Raw genomic sequence first — 21188 nt, 5'->3', positions numbered from 1 at the left:
ACCAGCCCTTTAGCGCGTACCCCCCCAAACACACACACACAACCACACACTCTGACACTTTATTGCCACAAGGGATTCACCCACTCATCGTGAGATGAGTGCGGAGACTGTTGAAGCTGATAAATAAACAGCCCCTCAGATGTTTACATATGGAGCACAACACCGCTTGAGGACTCCGGAGAATAAGTGGAAAGCTCATTTGCGCCGTCGATAAAAAAGAATCAGAAAATGGCTGTCCCACTTTGAGAGGATTCAAACCGAATTTACATAAAGAGGAAAATATTATAAAGAGACGGCAAAGAGTTACTGCAGGAGATTGATATCCACATGTGGTTTCATATACGGGATATTAACACTTCTGAGACGTTGTCCTAATGGTTTTGTCCTGAGGGACGATCGTCCTAATGAGGGAGTTTGAGGGCTGAGGGATGCAGGGAGTTTCATGGTGCTTGACTTTCTTAAGTACAGTATGTGCGATCTGACAACCCAACATGCAATGCGAGGTTTATGTGTCCAGTTCTTGTACCCGATGATGATAAGATTGTACACGTGGTACATTCAGCCACTTTCTGCAAGTTTCAAAAACTGCATTTTAAAGTCTTTTTGAGAGTTTTTTTTGTGCCGGTTTTGACCAGCAAACATACAAATGTTTTCTTAAGTCAAAACAAAGGTCATGGAGAGTGACCCTTAAAAACAAAATGTTATCTACAATCAACGTGTATGCTGTCAGGCGTAATTATCAGTTCCACATTTTGTGAATTTATGACAAAATGCAAATATTTGGGAATAAAAAGAACAAAAACTCAGTTTAAAGCACAACAATTAGGGATAAATGGTGTATTAACATAATTAAGACTTTTATGAAATGCTTAAATTAAGGCTTTTTCATGCGTAAACATTAAGTGTTTAAGTAACAAGAAGTAACTTGAAACAATACAATGCAACAAACAAAGGAGTCCTGCTAATAAAAGCTTTTTTGTATGAATAGAAATGACCTGTTCTGGGTTACTGCACATTAGCACTGGTGCAATTAATCTCAAGTAAATGAGAAAATATCCTTCTCCTGCTTTAATGGACCACCTGAGATAGCAAGACCAAGTGTTATGACCCTTCCTTCCTTCCTTCCTTTATCCCTTCCTTCCTTCCTTCCTCCCTCCATCCCTCATACCTGCAATTAAGGCCAACACATCTCTGTATCTGGACGATGCTTTGTGAATTAATTTTGGCTGCAGTCTCCCGCGCTTTAATGAGCTGCGCCAGCTCTGTGGTGACAAAGGAAATGACAGCCGCCGTTATTAGGATTTAACAAAACTGCAAGTTGTAGAAAAGGATTTGCTGAAAGAAAAAAAGCAAGAAGTTCAGTATCGAGATGGAAGACGATGCCTCCGCTCTTTCTACTGTTGCATGAAGGTTTGTTTCTCTCAGGTCAGAAGAATCACGGAGGGGATTGTTAGTTTACAGTCACACTCGACAGGGACGTTTACAGCTCTGGACAGAATGGGGAAAAGTGACATACGCCATTTAGTTAAAAAAGGAAAAAACGTCACAGCAGTGTAAAGAAATGAAATTGATTTTTTTTCTTGTCAGTACCAAAAACCATGAGTACCAAAAAATGAGTTCATGTAGCTATAAGTATAAGCTTTGTTTATAAGCTTCTCACGTTAACTCAAAGATAACCCTGTAACACCGAGCGTATCGCAGACGACACTGACTGAAATGATGCTAATGCCGGTTTGTGCGATCGGAAAAATTCCATCAGTTTCTGAAAAGTGAGAAGTTGCACGTCAAAGCCAACGTGTGGTTAATGCAGTGATTTCACTCACACTGTTGCAGGAAGCCGGCGGGGAGAGAGTTGGAAAAACACCTGTACTTAGTTTCCATTTTTTTGGCCTGTTTTTGGACATTGACAAATGTTACTTTAAATATGTTTTATACTGTTCACAACTGCAGTGTTTTTTGTACATAAAACCATTTTTAAACTGTTAACACACTAGTTTAACATGCAGAAAGTTGTAAATAACTGCCAGATATGGACATTTATTCTGGAAAAGTGTGCAAAAGGGACATTTTTCTTTCCCTTTTATGGTTAAAATAAGCAAAAACGGACATTTTGAGGCTTGGGCGTTGAAGGGTTAAGTTGAGTTTGGTTCATTTTGGAAGCACATGCATCACCTTCACTTTGGGAATCACTGCAGCAGACATTTAAAATCTCCGTAACAGCAGCTGCTCCCTCTCTCTGTCATGCGCGCGCACACAGCTCAAATTCATTTTGTAAAGTGAACACTTGATTCCCTGTTCTTTCCCTTAATCTGAGTGAAACCCCGCCATGACAGGAATAAAGTCCCGCCCTCTCCCTCCTCTCTATCCCAATATCTGACCATCCCTTCCTCCCTCCCTCCCTCCCTCCCTCGACAAAAAAATGCATGACAATAAAATCCCTGACACAGGGGAGAGCGAGGGCTGGCCCAAAGGTGACCCTGCTATTCTTGTCAGCCTCCGTCCTACTTCAACCGTCTCTACTGATATCTGTGACCACTTACGCTGCCTCTGGACCTCACTGCTGCTGCTGCTGCTGCTGCTGCGGCCCCACCCCGACTCATCTCATTCAAATAAGCTGCTGCTGCTGCTGCTGCTACTGCTACTGCTGCTGCTGCTGCTGCTGCGGCCCCACCCCGACTCATCTCATTCAAATAAGCTGCTGCTGCTGCTGCTGCTACTGCTGCTGCTGCTGCGGCCCCACCCCGACTCATCTCATTCAAATAAGCTGCTGCTGCACAAGACCTCGTGCATACTGAGGACACGTCATAGACATAATGCATTCCCTAGCCCTTATATACATTAACCCTAAATCCAGGTGTTAACCCTGAAAAAGTCCTTTCAAAAATGTCCCCACAAAGATAGTTTTGTATGTATACGCACACGCGTGGAGAGAGGATGGAAAAGTGATGGCAGCAGAGTTTAGAGATTGAAGACGGGGGTTTAAGCGATAAAGAGATCCAAACGACTCTGCTTCCGTCTCATTTTTAGATCTTATCCCTCTCAGTCAAATATTATGATGTTGTTCCTGTGCCAAAAAATCGGACAAGACTTCCTCATATAGGCTCTGCCGTGACATCTTCTCGATGTGACCGTGACATAGGTCTGTTCTTGCAGATGGCGACTGTGGTCAACAAACCTCATGTGTCCTGCCTCTCTATATTGTGTCAGTGAGAGTCTTTATTTCACCATCTGTGCAGACTTAATGATTCATTCCATGAAATACAAAACGGATGATTGGCACATAAACACATAATATGTATGAAGGTTACAGACACACATCTGGCAAGGAAGCCATTTTGGCCTTTTTTTTTTAGAAATGTCCTAAAAAAACAAAAAGAGAACCAATTTTGATCTACGTCAGTTGGTCACACGTTTACTTCTCTCATGTACAGATGGGATTAAATTAATTTTGTGTTGTTTTTTTTTAAACTTGCCAAACTATTTAATGAAAATATTAATAAAAAAAAGAAAGAAGACAACCTATGTTGCGCGACGTTTCCTCCACAGTTCTCACATTAAGTCGATTTAGGCGAATTCCCATTATCGGTTAATCGTAAATGGAGAAAATGTCCACATTTGGGCACACAACCAATTTGTTTTTAAAACTATGTTTGCAAATATCAAATGCTAATTATTTTGATCAGGATAACCACCTTGACAATGTCAGTTTATTATTGGCAAACCAAAAATAGAGCAACTTTCAGAAAACCAGCATCGTTCCAACCACTTAAAGGAAATCCCATTCAATGAAAGAGTTAAACAACCCCACAATAATCTCTACAAATGATGCTCTAAGATTAAGGATTGTGTTTATGGCAGATAACCTATGGTTACAGAAGCGTCAGACAGAAGCTCCCGTTTGGTCATAAAGAGGCTGCAGTTCTATCTATTGTGTAATGCTAATCACCATAATCTCCTGTACTTACTATTATACTCGTGTTTGACATAAATCAAGTCTGTGACAACCTTGTCACAGTGTCCGAGAGGATAATGACATTGTGAAAGCAAGACCGAAAGGAGATGAATTTAACCTCCATTACATATACAATCAGTTTTAACTGATTTAAACAAATTAAGGTTAGTCAATTAAGGCTTAAGGTCAGAGCAAGATCACACCACAGAGGACACAAAGTCTATGAATGCAGCATTTCATGCATTAGCCTCCACATTCTTGCCAATCTGCAGTTAGATTTAGAATTCAGAGTTGTGTAACGTACATTTCCTGGGCGACGTGTTTGAACAATGTTGGACCTTTAATTCTGAATCCTGCACGAGTGTGACAAATGGTGCCTGAAATGAACATGTTCTGATATGATTCGTTAAAGAGCCGAGTGCATGTTGTAATGATTCATAAATGAATGGGATAATAATGAAAGACAATGTCATTTATGGCCCCGTTCGTCAAAAAAAATGCTTCCTAAAATAGCACAAATGTGTCAAAACCCCCAAAAAACGTGTGTTTACAGAAATATTTCTGTATGGGAAGTCTCTTCATGAATGTCTGCTTCAGTCAGGGTCAAGCTTTTTAACGAGGTCGGAGGCCTATCTGCCCTTCGGCTTTCACCTGTCTATTAGGTTGGAACATATTGGCTAGATAGGGTCTCTGTGCATGTGTGTGTGTGTGTGTGTGTAAGACCTGCAGTTAGACTGACCAAATAGGGAACACACACACACACACACACAGGCGGGCTGGCGGTGGTGCGCCTTATCGTTATGCTACAAAGTGGGAAGATTAGATTACTCACTTCCCCAAACCTCTAACTTGGTTACCATGGCAATAGCAGTGTGACTGGGGCAGCGGTTTGTCATTGTGGAGGCTGCAGAGGCAGGGATGGATGAATGGATGCATGGAACACTCACCAGGGGAACCACAGGTCAGGCAGCTATTTACATGAGTGAAACAATTCTCTATTCTATTCTATTCTATTCTATGAAGCAATATCTTTATATAAATACCCGTGTTCGAGTGCTTTAACATCCACTTCCTATATACTAAAGACTAACATAAGGAAAGCATCATCAGAGAACAACATATTCTGTTTCCTCATCATTCTAAATGTTATGTAATACTGGTGAAAATCACTGGATCGGATATCGGACGGATACAAATGTACAATCTGATACGATCCAAACACCCTGTATACTGTAAAAATGTAAATAAAAAGAAATCGGCAAAAGCATTTTAGCTGAGTCATGTTTGGGCTGAAAAATATGTGTTGCACAGTTGGAGAATGATGTCACACAGAGTATTATGTCACAAATGTGTTGTTAACAGCTTCATACGTTCATAAATGGTCTAAAATTGGACTAATATCGGCATTGGTTTGTGATATCATTTATTATTGTGATAAATGATAAATGCAGTTAATTGTGTCATATTGTGAATGTATCCGTGTTTATTATGATGATTCATATCTTTCAGCGCTTAACCCTGCAGTACAATATGGGGTTGTTAGTGTTTTGTCATGTGACAACAGTCCATCACTTTTCAAAATATTACATCAAAAAAATCAAATAACTGTCAGAAAGACACTATTTTGGCTTTTTTCCTAAAAACTTGTTCCGCACAAACATGCGCCTTCACATTGTGATTTTTATTTTGTCATTGCTTCCTACCGGACAAGGGGGATCGATTGAAATAAATTCATAATTGTACTATAGTGGGGCCTTGCAGTTAATTCAAATTAATGAAGTGCTTGCAAATCCATAGTGTTGTGGCTCTGATCATTAGATTAATTACCCCAATCATGCTATTGTATTTCAATTAAGCCAAGTGCAGTGTTTATCTTTTCATTAGTCAACATTCAGAAAAACTACAGGCACAATAAAGAGTGGAGACAGCGGCACGCGGCCAATCATGTGCATGAATATACAAACGCAAATGTAACACCATGATCTGTCCAAAGACCCGCTGCTTCACCAACACGTGGCTTTAATGTGCTCGATAAAAAGTCTCAGACTAAACACAGATCAGGAAATAATTAGAGACACACACACAAAGGAAATCAGGTAGTTGGAGAGACTGAGAGATACACTTTGAAGAATGCCCCATAAATACTGGTAATTAGACCGCAGACCGTCTCGAGGCTCCCTCTCCCTCTCTCCCTCCCTCCCCGCTGCCCGAGACTCGTAATGGACTCATTTCTTTCCATTCAAAGAGAAAAATGGCTCTGATAAGTCACGGGACACCATTTTGACCTTGACAGAGCACTTCATTTAGATAAGAGTTACCCTTCCAAACTGCAGTGAAAGTAGGTCACTTTGATGCCGGCAGCCCACAGAGCCCACAGAGCCCACACAGCCCACACAGCCTGACGCGGGATTTGAGACAGGAGTGTCCTGCTGCGTCCCCGTCTCGTGTCCTAGAAGGTTCTTTATAGGTCCAATTTCTGTCCACGGATTTTTCAGAAAGCACACATTCATTTTGGTGCATTTAAAAACATTTTAAAAAGAATGATCAAGGTTATTTTATGATGGATTCAATATAACAGATCTGATGATGAAGGTTGAAAGATTTGGAGAAATTGGAGCATAGAGCAGAATGAAAATATCAATGTATCAACTATTATACATTTTAATGCAAGTTTAAGAAGTTAAAGATGTGAATTGTTTCATGTGTTACATTTTGATGAAGAAAAATGATTCAATTGTTCAGCCCGACGGAAGCTTTTAACCAAAGTTGGGAAACTTTACATTAAGTCAAGGACACGTTGAGGATTGAGGGATTTAGGAGCCCCCACACACATGTTGGGTTCTATTAAATATCATCAAAGTCAAGGTGATAGTATATTATAGTGGCATTTGTGCATCAGCAGCATAAAAAGAAGTTAGTCGTAGTAGTATTGATGAACTGACAACCAACCAGCTCAAAATGAAACCCTTTATTCAACATAACACAATCTCACTAACTTGTTTTCATATGACTATTTTGGCTTATCTAACGTCTCCTGCACGCTCATGGAGATTAAAGTTGTCATCGTGGATTCAGCCGTTATCAGTGGGCCTTTCTCAGCTCGGGGCCCCCGGGGCGACTCTCTGCTTTGCCCACCCCTTCTGCAACTTCATGCTGAAACATGGCTAAATATACCTCTGCAGCTTTATTTTTTTTTACTTTCAAATTTCAGATGTGCAGTGTAATATTTGTCATCTTTGTTTACATCTACGTCTACATTGTGACATCTCAGGCCGCGTTCGCCCTTTGTCCTTCCGCGCGAGTGCAATTCAATTTCTTCCACGGCAGAATTTGATTTTGACAAAATGTCCGATTCTGACTAAAAGGGACCACGTGACCGAGCATCTCACTGCACACACACACACTTGTGTTCTCGCTTATCAGATAAAGCACACAAACACACACTCACATCACAGCTGGTTCACACACACACACAGTGAACTGTCTGTAACTGTGAAGACAAACACACAAGTATAAATGAACAATATTGATACAGCAAACACGCAGTGAGAGGAGAGAGCTTGCCTTTTTTGGGAGCTTAAACATCATCGCTTCAGGACAGACTTTACAGTGTGTGTCGGTTTGAGGACGCTCTTGTTTGTGTGTCCCAGCTGTGCACATTTGATTTGAATGAACAACACACATTCTGAAAGTAGAGGCTATTGCTTTACCCTCCCCATGAGGGTCTTGCAGTGTACACCTGAGATATAGAGACCAACAACCATCCAATCACACACTCATCCAGAGAAACCCAGAGAAAACCCACAAACACACGGGGGAGAACATGCAAGAAAAGGCCCGGACCAGGACCAGGTTTACGTACCAGCAACCTTCTTGCTGTAAGGCAAAAGTGCCAGCCACATGTGCCCCATCCCCCCCCCCCCCCGTGTGAGGCCCTGGCTGCAATATCACTCAGTGAAATGTGAAAGTGTGCATTGAGTGGAAATACGTTTAAAAACTATTATTAATGTACAAATGAATCACATAAAAATAAACTATGAAAAATGTCCTCACAAGAATGGCTTTGAGGCCAAATTGGAAACACACACACACACACACACACACACACACACTTTGCAGCCAATGAAACTGGCAACTACCCAGCTGACCCAGGTTTTATGCGTGTAGATTTATCCTTGGCCATTAAAATACATTTGATTTTTACCGGGCTGGCTCTACACTGCAGGTTTCCTCAATAGGAGTCCAACTCGCCTTTTACAACCACTTTCTTTAACCTTCTCCCCTGCTCATAAAACTCCAGCCGCTCTCTTCCTTCCACCTCTGCCAGGCCCGCTCCTCCTTCTCTTCTGCATCACTCCATCTATTCTGACCTCTGCAATGATTCTATCTTTATAGCGGATGCTTGTGTCCCTCCTCCTCCTCTTGCCCTTGCCCTCTCACTCCCATACTCGCACAGATACCCCTTTCTGCCCCCAAGCTATTTTTCCCATAATTGTCTCTTTTCCTCTTGAATGATCAGGTTGTTTTATATTTCTCTGACAGTCGGAGAATAAGGAGAGCTCTCAAGGCTCCACTTTGAGCCACCAAGAGGTGTCAGAAGATTGGTGTTCATTGTGCACCATCATTCACGGGGGGGAAAAAAAACCAAACCGCTTTAACTCGCTTTGAGTGGATACTGGTCCATTCCCAGACGTGAAATGATACTAAACTCCTCACCCTCACGTTGCCTGATGCATGCCGGATATCACCGTTCAGCCGCCACTGAAGGAAATCACCTGTCGTTACAGCGGTGACAAAATATAGAAAGAAAGAAATGGCTAAATGGAATTGGATGGACACAATTCTTAGCTCTAGTTATGTATATAAAGTAAAAATTAGAGAAATGAATGAGAGGCAACAATACTGCTGTATCTGCTCTGGGTCTCATCTCTATCTCTAGTCCTTTCAATGGAATGATTGCTACTCCAGACCTGGTAATAACGACCAACACTGCAAAAAAAAAGAGAGAAAAAACCCAAAACAAAGGCAGTTGGACAATAAATGTGTCAGCAGAGATAGAGCAAGTGCTTCGGGTCATCTGTTGCGTGTATAATGAGTGCTGCTGTCCACACTCGTATGATGAGAGGAGCTCCAAACATCAGTATTTGAAACACTCTGATCTGTCCTATTATAGCTTTAATCCCCCTTTTAAAGTTTTACATGGTTTACTATCCACGATGCATGCATGCATGTCAGAGTTTATCACAGAGACCTGTGTCTTTACTTTAGGCCCTGTAAAGCTTTGCCATTAATGATTTAAAAGAAACTACAGTAATGATTTTAACAGAAACAGCGTCAGGTGTTGGCTGAAAACCACTTCCACTTACAATTTTCTGACAAAAGAGCTCCGCCTTCTCAGCAGCAGACGACACAAAGCACACAGAAATCAGACATTTTCATTAAGGAGGGGAAAAAAGAAAAAAGAAAAAAAGGAATGACTTCATCCATGACTGGGGGCGAGTAAAGGGTCAAATCCAGACGCATACAAGGACACAAAGAAGCTCTGTTTCTGTCTGTTTATTGTAATGATGTTGACATGGAAAATGAAAAGACTGGCCACCAACTGTGAACAGGCGAGAGTCCAGCAGCCACAAATCCCATGGGGCCACAAAAGCCCCATGTTTACTCTAATGTTTTTCTCTTTGTGAACTATGATTAATTGCAAATTCTCTCAGAATTTCGGCACAAGATCCTCATATGAGCGTCTTTGCCGGCTGTGCCTTCAGATAAGCGCGACAAATGTGAAACTGCTCCGAATATTGCATTCAGAGGACATATGTGGAAATGTATGTATTATTTTGTTCCTCCTCTTATCGCCGCGTCCGCTCCTCCTTTACGTTATCTATTTTGCCACTTTCCTCGGGCCATTCTCTTTGACCACCCTCTCTCTCTCTCTCTTTGTTGACCTAGCACCGGTTTCATTTCCGCTCATTCATCCGTCTGTCTGTCTTTCCCACCACACAACTAATCTCTTTTTCCAATCTTTCTCTCATATATGCTTGGAGAAGCGCCATGCATGAGATTTAATGAAGGGACCGTATGGGTAAACACGGCAGGACAGACAGACAGACAGAAAGACAGACAGACGGATGAGTGTACATGGAGCACACGCACAAAAACAACAAACTGACAGCAACTCCACTACCGACTGTGTGCCGTCTGTGGCGACGTTATAGCTGCGTCTTGTTAACCAATTAGGCAACAAATTAGAGTCTCAGTTGACTGACACATTATTAATCAACTGGAGGTTTTACATGATTAGTTACTCAGCAAAGCTATTCATAAAAAAGTCACTCATAGCCCACAGCTTTTTTTTCTTCCATCTTATTAAAAATAAACCCTCACACATTTATCGTCTCCTAAACTCGCATCTTCTCTCGGCGTCGCCGTTTATTAATTGCAAAAAAAAAAGAAGAAGAATACAAAAGAGAAAAAAAACAAAAAAAACAGATCAAATATTTTCCTGCCTTCCAGGCTGTGAATTCCACGACGTTATGTAAAGAAGCTCGAAGACACGAGAAAATGGCTCGGACGGAAAATCCATCACAGCGTTTATTTTATTATTCCAATTATTTCTCGGAGCTGCATTATCATCCGCTGTGTTTGCTGTGAGGAACGACTCTTTCCCAAACTCCCCCTGCAGCCGCCATGCATGCATTTTTGACTAAATTAATAAACCCACGGAAAATGTGTACTGCAGTTGATATTACAGCGCTTAGAACACAACATTGCTGTTTTTATATTGGATTTTGTTTTATTTTAGTGCATATTAATGCTTCACATGTCGGCAGGCTGAGCTGGTGCAAATAAAAAAAACGACAAAAAGAATTCACAGACACTGTGATCAGCGCGACGCAGCACGTAATGGCTTCTTTGTGGAGTAAAGCGGCAAACAACAGTGACATGAGCTACTCTGCACTGAGTGGAAGGCTGTCTCATTATGGGCTTTTAAACAGCAACTGTCATCGCGCGCTGTTGCTAGGTCACTGCTCGTTTCCCATGAAGTACACAGGTAGGAAATCAAAGCTCAGCCAGCAAAATAGAACTTTAACTCATGCATTGTTTCAGAAAGAATCCGATTGTTGTCCTTCTGTGATCGGCTTTATGTGTCATGTAGCTACGGCACAGGGAGAGAGAGAGAACTAAAGTTTCTTTAAGACTCCGCTTTATCCTCCACATGAGGGTCGCAGGTCGCTGAGCCAATCCCAGCTGACACGGGGCAAAAGGCCACGTGCACGCGAGACAGGAGGCTAGTCAACACACAGATGAGCAATCGCTCGCACCTACGGGCAATTTAGAGCGTCCAATTAACCTTTGTGTGTTTTTAAACTGTGGGAGGAAACCGAAGGACCTGAAGAAAACCCACGCACACAGGCAAACTCCACGCAGGGAGGCCCTCGTGTCCGAACGGGTCGTGAACCTGGGTCTTTGTGCTGCAAGGCAGCAGCGCTCACCGCATCGTCAAACTGAGGAAACACACGCTGGAGATACTAATGCAGAGGCACAGCTGACATTTCAGCTTCAGCAGCTGATGGCGCCACAGGAGCCACCGAGCCAAACAAGCCCGACCACTGAACCAACAACAGGGAGCGATGAGATTATCGCCAATCGTCACTAAAAGGCAGGAAAAAAGGTGAATAAACAGATAACATGTGTGGGTGACGACACAGTGGGTGTGATAACGCGGCATAACTGCATTACAGCAATAACCACAACAGCTCAAACACAGCAGCTGTAAAGTTCTGGAAATTCTCATGAAAGCTTCGCTCCTGCAAACCGCTGTGCGTCAGGTCCGCTAAGCTGCAGTGGATACGTCGCACTGACGCTGCAGCAGAGCCGCATCAATTCGGCAGAATTCAGCAGAATTCAGCAATTCTGCATTACTTTTCAGAATAAAACATCCCGTGTTGACACCACAGCCTCACACAAAGAATCCTTGGCAAGCCCAGCGTGCTCCTGTTTCCTCTGGTCGGTAGCAATACTGCTCCGTTTGTTGTGTTTACAACACATGCAGTGTTTTTCCGTGCGAGAAAACCTCATCTCGCGACTCTAGCTGTCTGAAAATGGCCTTACTTAAATATTAAAACTCCTGTTGCCTAAAATAACAGTACTGAAATAAATGCTCCCGTTGAGAAGGTTATACTTTATTGTTCAGTTTTGGGTCCGTTCTCTTGTGCTGTGGCATTTCTGTGACTGAGCTTTGCCGCACGACTGCATAGCCTGAGAATTTAGGGCCGCAAAACTTATTTTAACCTTCAAGAATAACACTTCACATGTTATGTTTGTCTCGCTGTGCAAAGCAGAGGAAGAACTTATTTGCAGGGGACAGGAATATGCACACAGAGAATCTAATGAGAAAGCAGTGTGGGGGGTGGCAGTGAGTAATCTTACCGTCATCTCCTGATCCTGAGCCGGCATCTGCAGAAAAGAGAGAGTGTGGGGGGGAGGGGGAGAAAAAGAAAATGCAGTTATTAGACACATGATCACGCAGTCACAGACATCAGCTGAGTAAGTGCACATCTGCACACGGGCCTGGAGGAATGGGTGTGAGACGAGAGGTCTTCTCAGATAAGTCAGAAAGAGTTTAGATTTCAAGAGACAGAAAAGAGCGATTTACAGAGAAAGAGAGGATGCACTGAGGCCGGAAGCTTCATGCATCTTTCCCACTGTGTAACTGTACATTGACGATAACACCCCCAGCTGTGGACCTTTCCACAGCGAGGGCTGTGGGAATGTTCTTTTTCCGGTTTTCAGCGCGTTCTCGCCTCATCAACTTCTCCGCGGCTTTTCCGCCGATGCTATGTAAAGCTCCCTCGTGCACATGGAGCTTACCCCGAATTGTGCAACAATATGGCAGCGAAAAGGGATACTGATGAGCACTCTGAAGAACAGCCCTCCGTGTAACCTGAGCCGCGGGATAAAATGATCTCCTTAAAATGCACGGGGCCAGAGATCATGCAGGATCTCGGAGGAGCATGTGGTTATAATAGCTCAGCTCCGCAGGAATACTCAAGTGAGGAGGCTTAAGAGGTGCACACACACACACACACACACTATCGGGAGCATCGCGGCCATCACAGCTCCGCAAACAAATAAGAGTCAGACCGGCAAGCTGCCCTGATATTGATACTTTCATGACATAAGCTTTGGTTCAATAAAACACATTTATCCTGGGACAAAAAAACATGTCTGCAGTGCAATGGTTTATTAAGGTCAGAGCAGCAGATGGTCAGACGGGACAGCGCTCAAAGACAGCAGTCCAATATCAATGGAATCAGTGGGGCGACAACCCCAGGATGAAAGCTTCATACGTTTGTGTTATTTTCCTTTCTTTTGCTTGACAGATTTTTTTTTTTTTTTATATATAACACTATCTTATCAGTGGGTGGAAGATATTCTTTCTTACTTTTTTCCACAAATTAGAATATACTTGATAACTCACCATTTATCCAAAGGCTGTTTAATAGCCCAATTTAGTAACCATGGCGACATGTAATATTTCAATCTCAGCCTGGCAAGTTTGTAAAAGAAACTGACGTGTAGACAAAGTTCACCTGGTCTAATCAAGAAAGCCACATAATGTGCAATAAATGACGTCAAACCCAACAGGAGAATTCTACACATTGTGGCTTTATACAGTCATCAAATATTCTGTAATCAATTAATGTGAAGCACCAGCAATAAAATGTAAAGTGAATCTAACCTTGTTTGGAGATTGATTCATGAGGTAATGTGAGAGAGCGTGCAGCTGCCTTAAAGTGATCCTCCAACTGCAACAAGAGGATTGACCTACTGTAAGAAACTGATCTGTGGTTTTACAACGACAAAAGCCTCATGGTCACGTTCCCAAACCCTTTTCAACAAGATTATGTTTGGGGACCGCCGCTGTGAAGCTGGCAGCATCGAAAGAAAACCACGGTAAAATCTAAGCCAATAGAATCCCTGTCAAAAAATAAAGAAGAAAAACCCTGGACCAGAGCTTTCAGAGACCGAGGCCACGAAAAAGAATTCTCCCACAACAAACATTGGAATTGAAATGCTGTATTTTCTCTACTGTTAATGAATAAAGTTATTCAACATCATCTTAATATTTCAAAATGGTACGCAAATATATTTAAATATTTTTATTATAAAAAAATGATGTTAAAATGTTACACATTTTTACATATTATAAAAAAATATATTAAAATAGTTTTTATTATAAAAAAATTATATTATAAAAAATGGTACTCACATTTTTTTATATTCTAAAAATGTGTACCATTTTGAGAATCCTTATGTATCCTAACAGTCTAAAGCCCACCTGCAATACCTACCAGGCCCACTGACAGGCCGCGCTCCACATGTTAAGAAGCAATGCCCAAAAAAGTAACCAATGTATGTGTCTGTATTCAAAGATAAGCTGAGTCATATCATAAACAAAGAAGAAATGTTTAGAATATATAAAATCCTTAAACTAAAGTGTGTCATGTTTACACTGAAAACATCACTGACGTCATGTGTTCATGTTGTTTCAGTAAGGATGCACAGAAGGAGCACTTGTTGCCTAGGTAACTAATAATCCTCACAAAGTAAACAACAACAATAACCCCTTTCAGCTTTGCAGAATGCAATTGCAATATATTCAAAATTCACAGTAATGACTGTCTTTTCAATCTTTAGATGGCCATGAGGTACATGTATACACACACATACATATATATATATATATATATAGCACAAACTTAGACCTCAGACAAGGCTGACCTTCAAGTTGCTGATGTTTGCTGTTGGACAAAGTGCGACCAACAACGATCGAGATCACCTTTACTTTAGCGACATTAGCAACTCTCGCTAACCCCCACCAAGCATCAGACCTGTCTGCTGTCATGTGTTAAAGCAAAGCATATGCGCGAGTCCATCAATGCAGTGCATCTTTAATGTAAGAAAACAAATATTCGACTTAGAGTGCAGATAAATGATGTGTGTGCTCAATACTGGTGTATAAAAAAGGAAGGGTCAAATTCACTATATTGTGTTTGAGTAAATATTTGCACTGACTATAGTGTTCTTCGGTAAGGATGCCCAGATGGAGTACTTGTTGCTAAGGTAACTAATAACCCAAAGTAAAGCAAAAAAAAACAACAAATTCTAATCAATGCACTCTGTTTTCCCAGAAGCTGCCCTCTACTGTCATTTCTACTTTTAACGCCAGCAGAGTTGTCGTGACTTTGGGACATGTTGGACACTGAATGTGCAGCGTTTCATGCAAAAAGCTTCGCTCAAGGGCTTAGGCTGAAGTCACAGGGATTCATAGGAGATCAATAATAATATAAAAAAACACTTTTCTTATGTGTGCAAGGGCAGAAGTTTGAGGAGGAAGACACCAGAAGGAGAAGATATACAAAATGCCAAGGAAGAAGGGGACATACTTCTTTTTGACCCTTTTTGCGTTGTTTTATTATGGGAATAGTACTGAAGAGAACAAGAGTGAGGCTGACTGATTCTGCTTCAGGACAAACTTGATGCTTCCTTTCAATTTTAGAGGGAAAACACTTCTTATCGTGATCTTAGACACCAGATTTGTATATATAATACATGCTTACATACATAATACATGCACGAGGTCTCCACTCTACGGCAGTCCATTTTGTGTTAATGCCGTCCAACACATGCAGGGGAGCACTTCTCTGTTATGCTTTATTGTGTCCTGTATGCACGGCGGGCACATTTTGGTGCACTGCACCTTGACAAACAGAACTTAATTAACTTGAGTTTTGGGGTAACTGCAGCCGGCGGCAGCGACCAAAGGGCTATTTTCGAAGTGCTTCTGTAGGTTTAAATTGTCTTTTCCAAAGCGAGCAGCTCATGTATTTTCCAGGCAAATGATAGGAGACAGAGCTATATGTATAAATCCATACTTTTAATGAATAAATATGTTAATATACAAACCTTAACTAAAATGACTCAACCCTGAAGGAGAGGAACGGGAAAAATAGTTTATTGAGCTCAATGTGCTGCAGACACCACAGGCTATACAGTATACTGCACTACACACACACACACACTCACACCTATGGTCAATTTAGAGTGTCCAACTTTGCCTAATCCCCAAATCTGCATGTCTTTGGGCAGTGAGTGGAAGCCAGGAGAACCCAGGGAAACTCCATGCAGAAAGGTCCTTGTTCCGACCGGGTCGTGAACCCGTGCTAACCTAAACTTAACTATAAGCAGTTAATCCCTAACCCTACCCTTAATTTAACCACAGTTTAAATGTTAACCCTTAACTCAACCAGATCCTCAGAAATTAGGTTCTGCCATATTAGGACCAGGTTTTGGTCTCCTTTAGGACTACGTATCCTGACATGGTCAGTGTTTAAGCACACACACACGCACTTTTGTACCTTGTACTGCAAATAACTGGTTTAATGTTGGCAGTACAGCCAGTATTGTGTGTATAAGTACTTGTGGCTCTTTGAGGAGGTTATGCTCATATTGTAACAGGACATTTACAGGCTTCTCATCCTCAGACACGCAGGTCAACCTGGCAGCACCGCTTCCGCTCTTACGTAGTAAATAATGCGCATACATTTGCGCGCACACACACACACGCACACACACACACTAGTGTGCAATAGTTCCAGCAGCACTGAAGCACAGTGTTATTGCCTGATGCTGCGCTTAAAAAGATACTGATGTTGGATTCTAAAATCTGATTTCTGCTGAAAAGAAAAAAGCACAGAACATCTTCTACAGGCATCTATGTTATGCAGAGACTTTATTTTTTTTTTTTACACCTTTATAATTATGTTCCATGTTGTAACTTGATATTACCAGCGTGTCGACTCTGAGTAAGAAAACAGGGGCTTTTAACCTACTGGCCGTGAGGGCTGGTAGATGCAGTATTCAGCAAGAACTTTTACTATCTTACTAACCTTTATAAAGAGAACAGATGGCCCACGGGACACCAGAAAGTGTTAAAGGCCAACGATATATCTTTCTACAGTTAGGCAGAATTACTGGAGTTAAGTTTCCTCCCTGATAGAGAAATATTCAGGTTCAACCAGTTCATGACGCCAGAAGTTGCTCTCGAACTGAACGAAGTGATAATTTAATGATATTTATTTATTCCAGTAACTTCATAACAGACATTTAAATCACTGCTCGAAACCCACCTGTTTAAAACTGCTTACACCTAATTGTCTATTTACCATTGTTTTACTTCAGTCCTGTCCTTTGTTTTGTAAAGCGTCTTTGAGTGTCCAAAAAGCACTATATAAGTATGATGTATTATTATTATTATTATGGATTTTCAATAGGCGACACAAGACACAAGAGACAACAGAACTTCTGAAGTGTCAACGATTGTACCTTTAACTGTAATCTATGATTGGGAGTACTGTCATTTTAACCACAAGCTTTTTAGCTGAGTGTGTTCCTGAGGGTTTGTTACGATAAAGAAAAAAACTATTCTAGATTTGACTTTAAAGAACGTGAATGAAGGGTAATGAATGGTCAAAGTTCATCTCTCGTGGTTATCTTTCACATGTGTTTTAACCAGTACTTACATTAACTAGATGAAGGATTAGTGAACTTAAGGTAAAAGAAAAACAGTCAGAACCATAGACTGTAAACAATACGTAGATGTAGTCATCGATGGAAGCCTTTAAAGCCTTTATTCCCTATTGTGAGTATTTCTGTAGAAGTAGTGATCCCATCTCTCTGTATTAGATACTCGTGACTAATTAGGCAACACTCATGTTTGATGTTATTCATTAAGGGTTTAACATCTAAAGACTGAAGCAAATCCGCTTCATCGGGACTGGGGAGATATGGTTTTAATGGGATTTGATCTGCAGTTGCCCCGAAAGCAAACAAACAATCCACCACACAACTGTTCCCGGGTTTTGATTCAACGGTTGCCAAATGCTGATTTGGGAAGATCTTTGTTCTGAGTCGTATAGATAGTACTGATACTGATAAGTGGACTTTGGTGTCACAAGAGACTTTGATATTAATTAAGGCTTCCAGATTTGCATTTTGTCCAGAACCATGTTTTGCTTTCATTTCAGAAGAAACCATATTTGGCAAAGTAAGTCGTTAAGAAGGTCATTTTCTTCCGTGAAGTCAAATTCCAAATCTTGAAAAAGGACGCCCACTTTTTTTTTTCCCGTCAGTTAATGTACGCTCCATCGCTCAAGAGGCAAAATCACTGGTCGGCATCTTTAACTACAACACACTGACGTTGCACGGCCGTGATTTAACGCGACACATTGACGACCTCTGCTGCACGGAGTGTGAGAGATCCTGCTGTGCGACGAGGGGAACTACATGCACATACATCATAAAGCATGTGTCAATGTCACCGGGAAATAACTCATGCATAGTGTTCCGCTGACTCTCGTTGGGCTCGTGGTCTGCCGATAACCCCGATCGGCCAAACATATGGCTCGTGTCAACTGTCAGTGCTCAGGCAGCGCAGTCACACACACACACAGCAGTGATTAAACCATGTCGTCAACATTTTAACAGCGTGTCAATTAAACCCTCGGCCACCTTCCTATTTAACGACTTCCTGTGAAGTTATACTGTTCACTTTGTGAGCCCAGTTGGAAAAATGCTACGTGAGCACTTGCCTTAGCGTAACTCTCTCCTTTGGGGAAAATAGAGTGCTTGGGATGGTTTCGCTTTGCTAAGCTGATGCTTAACTGCTCCTCACTGCGCCGGGCCTAGTATTTGAAGTGATAGAGAGGTGGTACCACCTTTCCATAATCAACTTTCCCCGGCTTTGTAACGAGGGAAGCTCCTTCCTGTTATCGAATCCTCAATCAGAACCTCTTTATCTGTCTGGGACATGCGGGTAATAAAGACTGGATAGCGCTGGAATAAAAGAAGTGTCAATTTGCTTGGTCACCTGACAGATGTTGGACTGGAAAAGTCAATAAAAGGGCTAAAAGAAACCCACACACACACACACTGTGCTGTCCCAAACCTAAACTTAATATGTAATATTGTGCATGATATGCACACTTTACGACGGCAGCCATGAGATGATGCGCTTCCATGGGGACAAAGAGAGGGAATGCTATCAAATGATGTTTGTCTATATGCCTCAGTGATTGTTTTCTCAGCAATAAGCACACAAGGCTAATTTTGTTTTGTGTTTTTTTGACACTGATCTGCTAATATGAGCAGTAGAGAGTTAAAGTTACATTATGAACACTACATTTAGATTTTCTTTCACCAAGTTTCCCCCGGAGATTTCATGATATCTTTCATCCCAGCAAGTGAAACACGGATCAGCCCAGGCGAGCTGACATATATCCATTACACCGTGTACTGTTGCTCCTAATGGGATTTTGGAAGATGGAAATAGAAAGCAGGACGGGGAGAGGAAAAGAAGGAAAGAAAGAGAGAGGGAGCAATAAGCCGAGAGAGAGAGAGGGAGAGAAAAACAATGCTTTGTTGCAGCATGAACATAGATTGTGTGAGATTCCTTACTATTAGTTTCATCACTTGCGTTGAGGATAATTTTACATATTCCACTGCGGTTGTCATTTTCAGGCTTAGCAGAGAACTGAGTGGTGAAGGAAAGAGACGAACGTGGCTGCCTGTCATACTTCTCCACATGTAACGTTTGAACGCAACACCACTCGGATTATATAAAGAAGCTCCCACACAGCAGAATTCCCATGTTTCACTTTTAAAGCATCGGTTAGATCACCTTGTGGTGGTCACGATTCCGCTGCTCCACTTTAGCAGTGTTCCCAATAATCCTTCATTCTAATCATAGACTGCTCCTTTTGAGTTACAGCACTTTAACACACAATGGTCAACCATTCACTAATATATTCATGTCAATAATCACAATTTGAGGATTAAAACCTTTACAGTTTTAAAGATGCAATCATGGCTTTACGAGTGTTTTTGGTTCTTTCATTTTATGTGCAGCACTTTGAGCACCTTGCAGATATTATAAAGGGCGATATGAATAGAAGATACTTGATAAATGGCACTTAAATAATGACATTTAATGACACTGGTGATTGTTATCGTAAAATGATGACGGTATAGCATACATAAGTTTGGATGAAGTGGATATCACAACACTGTAGGGAGATTTTATAGAGCTTGTGCATTTAGTGCGTGTCTGTGGTTCATTGGTGCATAAATATTAGATTTGTTCAATTTAGGTAGAAAAGTGTCTTCAGAGAGCACTTCCTCACGGTTCAGTAGTTATTTACTGCTTGTTCTGCATTATGTGTATATGCGAGTGCACGAGCACACGCGCACGCATTTATATATAAAAGCACTCTTGCACTCTCCGTCCCAGCCCTGCGCCACAAAAGCATTCTTATTCGAATCCTGCCTTAACTCCTCAGAAATATACTGCTTGTTACAAGGAAGAAAGAGGCCTTTATGTACTCTTTCAAAAGATGCACTGATCCATAACACACACACACACAGTGTAAGACTATCACATGTCCTGAAAAGGACCTCGTGCACAGCCCACAAGCGAGCAATTTAGACAGGGGGCGGGACATTGGGCCATTTCATGTGACTGCGCACAGACACCACTGCTGTTACTGTGGTAACATTTCCACCTCAGTCTCCACATGTTCCCTCCGCTCAGCTGTGCTCATTCAAGAGCCTTTTAATGCTGCCTGACCGTCAGTGGTCCAAAGTGAGTCAGCACCTGCTCAATTTGAGCAGAAAAAAATAAATGTATATGTAGATTTCTTTTCTTCATTTAAATGTGTCGCCCTAATATTAATCATGTTGCGCTGGTCAAATCTATTTGCGTGCTTTCATGCCTCACATGGATTCACTGGAGAAGTGGAAAGTTGGACAGTGTTGCCAATGAGTTCCTTATATTGTTATTGTTATATTAGAGTTAATAATTCATGTCACCAATTCAGAATATATCGCTGGCTTTTAACAGTAGTTAGGTAAGACACCTTGGCCTCATTGTACAGTCATGGAGTATTCTAATTTACTTTTACTAGTGTTCTATGATTTCCTCCTCTGCTGACTGCTGGTCTGTCTTCTTTATGTCTCCTCCTTTGTTCCATCTTCCCTTGTGCCACTTTTTGGTTTTATTGTGCAGGCTTAGTCTCCTCCAGCTAGCCTCTTTTATTGATGTATTGTTTTGTTCTTGATGTTTGTATTTTAGTGTCGTTTTGTTTTGTTCTTGCCTCACAGCAACAAGGTTGCTGGT

General features: G+C 41.6%; 1 protein-coding gene across 1 annotated transcript in view; it reads right to left on the bottom strand.

Moving 5' to 3' along the window:
- tmeff2a (transmembrane protein with EGF-like and two follistatin-like domains 2a) overlaps positions 1 to 21188 on the bottom strand; it is a 106062-nt gene that overhangs the window by 38150 nt on the left and 46724 nt on the right. Inside the window, exon 4 of the mRNA XM_058622700.1 lies at positions 12383 to 12409. Within this exon, the coding sequence (XP_058478683.1) occupies positions 12383 to 12409 (27 nt within the window). The remainder of the gene's footprint in view (positions 1 to 12382; positions 12410 to 21188) is intronic.

The sequence above is a fragment of the Solea solea genome, chromosome 2, assembly GCF_958295425.1.
Source record: "Solea solea chromosome 2, fSolSol10.1, whole genome shotgun sequence".
Taxonomy (NCBI): domain Eukaryota; kingdom Metazoa; phylum Chordata; class Actinopteri; order Pleuronectiformes; family Soleidae; genus Solea; species Solea solea.
The sequence above is the reverse complement of the archived record's forward strand: the minus strand, read 5'-3'. Positions and strand labels throughout refer to the sequence as shown.